Source organism: Cyprinodon variegatus, unplaced genomic scaffold (genome assembly GCF_000732505.1).
Source record: "Cyprinodon variegatus isolate N-32 unplaced genomic scaffold, C_variegatus-1.0 Scaffold150, whole genome shotgun sequence".
NCBI classification, from domain to species: Eukaryota; Metazoa; Chordata; class Actinopteri; order Cyprinodontiformes; family Cyprinodontidae; genus Cyprinodon; species Cyprinodon variegatus.
Genome location: NW_015150603.1, coordinates 871133 through 879313, shown reverse-complemented (window position 1 = coordinate 879313; position 8181 = coordinate 871133). Strand labels below are relative to the sequence as shown.

The 8181-nt window shown below is 38.2% G+C and overlaps 1 protein-coding gene across 2 annotated transcripts in view; it reads left to right on the top strand.

Annotated features, from left to right (window-relative positions):
• LOC107086381 (transmembrane protease serine 4-like) overlaps positions 1 to 6986 on the top strand; it is a 21302-nt gene extending 14316 nt beyond the window's left edge. For both annotated transcript variants that reach the window (XM_015377275.1, XM_015377273.1), the window contains exons 2-13: positions 2549 to 2603; positions 2790 to 2930; positions 3150 to 3302; positions 3403 to 3529; positions 3633 to 3752; positions 4199 to 4242; positions 4730 to 4892; positions 5012 to 5178; positions 5481 to 5576; positions 5657 to 5799; positions 5924 to 6076; positions 6155 to 6986. In XM_015377275.1, the coding sequence (XP_015232761.1) occupies positions 2819 to 2930; positions 3150 to 3302; positions 3403 to 3529; positions 3633 to 3752; positions 4199 to 4242; positions 4730 to 4892; positions 5012 to 5178; positions 5481 to 5576; positions 5657 to 5799; positions 5924 to 6076; positions 6155 to 6166 (1290 nt within the window). In that variant the 5' untranslated portion in view covers positions 2549 to 2603; positions 2790 to 2818 and the 3' untranslated portion in view covers positions 6167 to 6986. The remainder of the gene's footprint in view (positions 1 to 2548; positions 2604 to 2789; positions 2931 to 3149; positions 3303 to 3402; positions 3530 to 3632; positions 3753 to 4198; positions 4243 to 4729; positions 4893 to 5011; positions 5179 to 5480; positions 5577 to 5656; positions 5800 to 5923; positions 6077 to 6154) is intronic.
• Positions 6987 to 8181: the final 1195 nt, after the last annotated feature.

Here is an 8181-nt window from a genome sequence, read left to right as displayed (position 1 = left end):
AAAACCTGCAGGACAGGGGGCCTTGAGGACCGAGTTTGGGGATACCTGTCCTAGTCCATTTAATCAGAAAAAAGGATTGAGGCATTAGAAAATAGTATTCCAATCACCTTAAATAAAGCAATTGATTCTGTATATAATGATTTCTATATCACAGCAAAATCCAGAAACAATATGCTACTGTAACTAGCATAATTGTTCTTTTACTGTCTCATATGTTTATGATGTTTCTCTGTTTCCACATACTTGATTTTAACAAATGAGAATTGGTAGAGCTTCAACGTAAGCTGAGGGGATAATGCGATCAGCAGAATCAGGTGTGCTGAACCAGGGACCCAGTAAAAATGCTGTGACACATAATTAGGAAAGGCTTGGGCACTCCTAAACAAATTGGTCTTGAGCTCTCTGCAGTTCTTTCCAAATTGCATGATAATGCTTGCAATGTGATAATTAACAATGCAAAACGCTAATCTTTATAGTGAAACTGTGCTCCACCTACTTTGTTTTAATAGGCATCATTCAACACCACAAGACCACGTCCTTTGGTCTCTGTGGTTTAGAGGTGGCTGCAGGCAGCTTTACATGAATTCCCATCATCAATGCCTTATTTTTTACAGTATGTTGCTGATGGACTGAGAAATTAGCCGTTCTCCATTAACTTCCAAACTGCTAAAGTTTTTTTATTTTTCAGTAACTAAAATTCCATTCAACAGTTCTACTGAATATTTGGCATAAATGTATTCAAACCGGGATTTTAATATTGCTTGCATTGATCTTGAATGTTAAGTACATTTTTGCAGCGCTACTTTGCAGAACCTAATGTCGTTGTTAGCGGTAAGTTGATACTGATTAGATGATATCTAATGAGATAACATCTAATGGAACCTATAGAGAATGTGATAACGTCATCTGTGTCAAAAATGTTTGTTTGGTGCAGTGTTCTGATTCTCACCTTATAAATGTACTTAAATGGGTCACCTGTTTGTTTTCCAATGGCTTTGTTCCAATTTTAGTTATAATCACGCATTCCTTCTTCCTGACAATACAGTTCCTCCTGTTTAACTTTATACAAGGGCAAAATATTTTAAGTGTTTTTATATATCACTCAAATTTCCAAAACATATATACGTGCTTTTAAGTTATTGAAATTGTATGTAAATAGAAAATGCTTTGATAATAATATAACAGCAAATTTAACGCAAACCTCTGACGGAACCTGTCAGAGGTGACAAAAGCACAGCTTAGCCTTCATGTCTACTATTTTGTTCTTTTTCAGTGCTGTACTGTATACTAGAGACCAAAACTGACAAAATTAAAATATATATGTACATATATGGTAAAATAATCAAACATTATACCTAAATTTACCAATTAACATGAAAATATTGATTGACTTTTTAAGAAATTACAAAGAAAGACGACCTACCTTAATTGTACAATGGAATTGAAATGCATAAGAAAAAGTTAAAAACGTAGGCTGAAAAGTTTTAAGATGCTTTTCAGAATAAGTTTATGGGGGGAACTGAAGGATCGCAGTAGGATCCTTCAGTTCCATTGTATGGCACCAGGGGAGCAATCAGGAGTTAAGGGTTTTGCTCAGGAACCCAGAGTGCAGGCTGAGGGGATAAAACCGGATTATTAGCAAACTTCTCAGAGCACAAGCGCAATGCTCTAACCCACTAGGCCAACACTCCTCCAAAAATGTGTGGTTAAGTTAATAGTTTGGTATATTGATTGATTGACTTCATCGATCTTACAGTGCAGAAATGTACTTGTTACACTGGCTCAAAAGTCAAAAAGAAGAAGAAGGTGCCAAAAGGAAGAAAAGATGCATGGGTTATATACAGTGCATCCATATATATATATATATATATATATATATATGTGTTTGTATGTATGAATATATATAGCTATTGCACTGGGTATCAAATGTAAACAGGTACATGTAAACATCTTTTTTGAGGGGGGGGTTCTGAAGTTGAGTTGAGGAAGCACAAAGTAGAGGTACTCTGTACAAAACTTTTTTACGTGAACAAGACCTACAAAACCATAACGTTGATCTACAGGTACAGTTGAGGCTAAAATACTTCTGCCAGATTTGGAGAAATCTTTTCATTTTGTTAATATTCCCGTCATTAGTGGAAGTGATCATGTTTCAGCCAAAGTCTGAACTTGAAGCTGGCAAAGAACATGTTAGGGGAGCTAAAGATTAGGGTGATGGCAAGACGCCTTCCAGGCCTAACATAAAGCTCATCACTAAAGGTACGTTTCCAAAATACCAGTGGAGGCATCCGAAATGCTGGTCTTTGATTTCTAGAAACTAATTAAGATATTTACAATTACTAAAAACACTATCAAGCTTTTTATGGTAAAGTAGAGACTTTTTATGAATACCCTCTGTATCGCATTTCAGTAAGGAACATACTTCTTACTACCCCATGCTTAAAGGAGACTTGTATATGCATAGCTTAAAGGCCCATGTCTTCTTTAATCTGGCCCAAGCATCACAAACGCCTGTGCTCTTCTGATATCTGTCGCCTTCTCTCCTCAGGCTCCAACACCACAGCAAACGGACAGCTCCAAACCGTTAAATCCTGGGAAGCCAAGTAAGTTAGGAGTCCATTTTTGGTTTTCTAGATGTTGAACTAATAGATCTGATGGTCGATAAGGAAGCTAAAACAAACTTGAAACCGATACTCTGACACATTCTGTTTTGGACACTTTTTCACTTCCTATAGATAATGTTGTGGGGTTTTTTTTCTTTTTTCTTTTTTACTTTTTCTTTTTGCCAGTTCCTCGACCAGGCCATCGCAAAAGACCAATGACAGACCCCAAGCCTCAAAATGCAAAAACGTCGAAAAGGAGGAAAATATTACTCAGTATTTTGATAGTGGTTGTGATTGTGGGAATATTGGTCACTGCAGGATACTTTAGTAAGTCCCAGTACCTTTATAACATATCTTATTAATGTATTTTGGAGGATTAAAACAAGTTTTTGTAAATAGAACAAGAATGTTCTTTAAAATCTTACCTGAATTGATACCATATACAAATATTATTTTAAAAGTCTCAACTAGGTATACTTATCAGAAAAGCATTTCTTAACCATGCTATCCTCTACTATTCCTACATTTGCTGCCTCTCTCCTTCAGTTAAAAGGCTCATTGACAGCAAATACTTCTTCTGCAAAAGTTCAGTGAAGTTCATCCCACTCGATAAAGCCTGTGATGGGAACAGAGACTGCTCTGGAGGAGAAGATGAAATTACTTGTTTATCATCATTTACAGAAAACACCACATTTCCAGGTACTGTACAACAAAACACTTTGCACCTTATGTTGCCTCAGATAAAACTGGAGGTTGAAAGAAAAAAACATGACTCATTTTTTTTTCACCTTCCTCCCAGTGCGCCTTACTACTTCTAAGCACGTCCTCCAAGTGTACAGTCCTGGCTCAGGATGGAAGACCGTGTGCAGTGACAACTGGACTGAGAAGCACACTCAGACTGCTTGTCAGCAACTGGGGTACACAAAGTAAGTTAATAATAGGGCCATGTGTTAAAAAAAAAACAAAAAAAAACTGTTTGCTTTGGTTCAAATTACAGTTTGCATTTCTTCCCTCACTCTGTGCGCACAGTTCCCCTACAAGCAGTACGGTCAAAGTTGGTTCTTTACAATCCCTTCTGAAAAGTCAAACATTCTGTGCAGTGGGGAACAAAAGTCCAAGCACACCAGTGCATGAGGCCACTACTGACCGGTAAGAACAAAACAGCAAATTCAGTTTTTAATGGAGTTGATTTATGGCCCTAGTTGAGTTTCAAGCCATCCGACTGGGCCAATAGGGCTCAAAATCTAACAAAAAAAATTAAAAATTATATTCTATTAATATTATTCTAACTGTATTACTGTACAGAAAGGTCCCCTTTATCTTCAGGTTTCTTGCAATCTTGTTTTCTTCTTAGAATATGCATGGGAGAGACTGTTGACAAAGTTTCTGTTCCTCAAATGCAAAAAGTCCCATTTTTTTCCTTCCTCAAATGAATTTTTCCCCTATTAAAAGTGAACAAACAGGTGCCTTACTAAATGAAAATGGAACAGAAACTGGGGCATAGTTCAACATGGGGTATTGCTGTTTGGTTTTGGTTATACTGACATACGAACAGTTTTCACTTGCTTTCTCTCTCTGCTTCTCTCTCTAAACAGCCGGCTGTGCAGTTCTGGATCTGTGATCTCTTTGAAGTGTTCAGGTGAGTTCAGTTTTGACTGAACTATGTGACTATGTTGTTGACACATTCTTATGGGGTACATTAGGTTCCAGTGATGAATAAGAGATGTCACAAGTTTGGCACATGCAAGCCTAAACATGAATACAATTAAAAGCAAAACAGTCCAGGCACCTCGCAACAGCTTGCTCCCTTCTTCACAACAGCTTAAGATCCTGGAATGGACAAGCTGACATTTTTACACTGCAAACTTTGTCCAAACATTTTATTCTTAATTTTAAACAATGTCAGTTAGGTCTTGAAAATCTATTACTGTAATTTTTTTAAAGTTTGTCTAAACTTTCTACTGTCTAAAGGTTTCTCATGCCGTAGCAACAAGGGGAAAAAAATCCCACCAAATTACCAGCTCCTGTATAAAAGTACCACTATAATTGATGGTGTCCTAATTTGTCAAGCTTATGCAGTGTGGGTAACATAAATCATTTGTTAAACTGATTGTTTTATTTCTCAGACTGTGGAGAGGTGGGCAATCAAGACCGCATTGTTGGGGGTGTAGATGGCTTCATAGAGGACTGGCCGTGGCAAGTCAGCCTGCAAGAAAATGGTCAGCACAGGTGTGGGGGCTCACTGGTGTCCCCACGCTGGATTGTCACTGCCGCCCACTGCTTTGCTGGGTCAGTAAGGCTCCCCCTGTTCACCATTTAGGCCTAATTGGAATTCTGCTTTGTCTCAGAAACTTCAACTCATTCTCCTACTTCTTCTATCTCTCACTTTTGTTCTCTGGTCCCTGCAGCAATGTAAGAGAGTTGAGTCGGTGGAAAGTGATGTCTGGAGAGACGCACATGAATGCAATAGGAGGCTCCTCGGTGGATAGGATCATACTTCATGGAAAATACGATACAGATAAAAATGACTATGACCTGGCAATGATGAGGCTCAGTAGCCCGATCTCAGTGGGAGGTTAGATCTTATCATTAAACCTATGAAACGTATTTGAAATGTTAACCTGTTCAGCTCAATCTGTAGGTCAGTTGACTTTTTTTTTCTTCCAAAGCATTATTTAAGAAGTGCCCTTTACTAACATCTAGTGGTCAGTTTGTTCCTATGCAACTTCATAATTGTATGCTTAAGTCAGCTGGATAATAAATGCATGAGTTATCATTATTTCTTTTTTTTAGGCATCCAGGTCATGGTTATCATACATGGTTAAAAAATGGCCAATTTAATTTGTGTTTTCCCCCTTTTCTTAATGTGATTCACAGACAAACGCAAGCCAGCGTGTCTCCCTCCTAAATTTCTTGAAATACCTGACAAAGCTGCAGTGGTTGTTACAGGGTGGGGGCTGTTGAAAGAAGAAGGTGAGACATTCAACTGAAAATGGGAAATTAGATTTATTTATTTTTTTTCTTAATGTAACAAAGTTTGTTTTGATGTTTAGGTAAGGCGTCATCAACACTGCAAAAGGCTAATGTGGAGATGATAGCTCGAAGTACATGTTCAAGCTCTGCCATCTATGGCAGCTATATAACACCAAGAATGATCTGTGCTGGCAACTTGAAGGGAGGTGTGGATGCCTGCCAGGTGATAAATTGTATTTCTAGTCATTTTCAAATGTATACCTTGAGTTCATCAAGGGTGTATCACTATTGTTCTTAAAAGTCAGATTTTTAAAATTGAGTGATTTGTGTTCATTTTCAAACTGCAGGGTGATAGTGGGGGCCCTTTGGTGTACTTCTCCTCGTTTAGCTGGGATCTGGTGGGAGTGGTAAGCTGGGGTGTTGGCTGTGCACAACAAAACAGGCCTGGCGTCTACAGCAACGTGGATGACATGCTCAACTGGATCTATACAGTCATTGAGGTACTGCACAAATGCATAAGGCATCTCCTCTTTAAAGCTATGATTATCTAAGTTTGGTTTTTATTTTGTTTTTTTTAGAAGAACCAGTGATCTTCCCCTCTGACAAGACACTTTGGATGGCCTCACGCCTTTTTACCCGGGAAAACTGTGAAACTAAAAACTGTTTAGCACTGCTTTATGTAAATAAGGGAAGAGAGAACTAAATATGCACAACTCAGTAAAACCAGCCATGTTTTACAACATGAAAATGCATGCAGACACATTTATTTCCAAAGATTGGGCAATTTCCTATGTTTCTCAGGGATCATGTTTTGATGTTTGTTGCCAATTTAAGGGTGCAAGAGGTTGTAATAGATGTTTTAGCTTTTTTTCTAAATAACCTTAACAGTTTTGTCAGGACAAGCTAGTGTGAGTGGCTTCACATATTCTTTTATTTTTACATGTATGGATGTTTTTAGAGTGCTGGGTTGGAGATTTTTTCCCAATGAAGAAACCCACATTTTATTTTATTTTTTGCCAGAAAATGATCTGCTACAGAATGATTTGATGAGCCTTTTAGGTGTAAATTTAGCATTTTTATATTATTGTGGATGAAGACGGATAGGTGAAGTTCTGACCAAGTAAGTAAGCATTGCTATACTAGTTAATTGTCAATCCTATTTATTTTTTGACAATGGTATCTTTAAAAGCACTGGTCAAACAACCTCCCTTTATTCCTTGCACTTAATAGGAATGAGTAGCTTCTTTGGAAGCAAACAATTTTGATTTACCCACTGCCTCAAATGTCTAACTGTCCTAGCAATAGTAATTAACCATTGTTATTGTTTGTATTTGTTGTTAAACCTGTAAATATGTTTGATACTTTCTCAATATTGCCTTTTTTGTGTTACAGTGAAAATAAACTTGGAATTCATCCTTTTTATTGTTTAATCATCCTTTCCGAGTTGATGCTTTCATTTTGTTCCCAGTAGTTCAAGACCAGAATCCATTTTATAGTTAAACACAAAATGATGTAAAAGCATGTTTAACCATTGAGCATGTTTATTAAGATTATTTGTGAATTATTTTTGCTTTAGAGGTTTACATGCCAAAAGTATTGGCTTACCATGACTCTCATATGAACGTAACTAACACCCCATTCTTAAAATGTGATATTTTGCAAATAGCTTGAACTCTTTCAGGGAGGCTGTCCACAAGATTTCGGGGTTTGTTTACTAGAATTTCTGACCATTCTTGTAAAAGCACATGTAAGGTCATGGATGATGTTGGATGAGAAGGCCTGGTTCTCACAGGAAGAACTTTCCAGTGTAGGAAAGGGACTCATTTCCACTTTGGCCAAAGTGTTTTTCACAATTTGAATGACCCTCAGATATTCTTTAACTTGAAATGGCCAAGCTGCTTCCGAAAAACCAGTGCAACTTTAAAATGGCGCCCTATCAAACTTTACACTTGCACAATACAGTCAGGTCAAGTAAGTGTTCATCTCCTGCCAACCACAAAATCCAGACTTGCCTTAAGATTTCCAGGTTGAGAAGCATTATTCATCATTCCAGAAAACATGCCTCTAATGTGGGTGGTGGCATGCAACTGACACTTTTCATTTTACTCCATTTTACTAGTGTTTGGATGTAGCTGCTTAGCCATTCCATGAGTTTACGACGTACCTTTCTTGGGCTAATATGGAGCCTAGGTGGCAGTTCAGCTAAAGAAATTCATTGCTTTTGATACATCCACCATTTCAACAGACCTCCAGCCCCTCCTCCACATTCGTAGCTAAAGCTTCACCAGAGTGTCATTCCTCCCGGACTCCTACTGCGTTCCCCGACTCATCTTAAATATTGTTAAGCCTGGTTCTGCCAGAGGTTTCTTCCCAACGGGGAGTTTTTCCTCTCCACTGTCGCCTCATGCTTGCTCATCATTGACAGGTTCTCTCAACCTGTGTTATCCAACTAGACTTCCATCTTCCAGGTCCCTGAGTGAAGCTCTGGTATCAGCTCACGCAGTCCGCTTGATCTCCCCATAAAGCTCAGCATACTGTCTCGCTAACCAGCAGTCTACAGACTGACCAACTTCATCTATCTCCACTCCACCACCAGTTTCAGGCC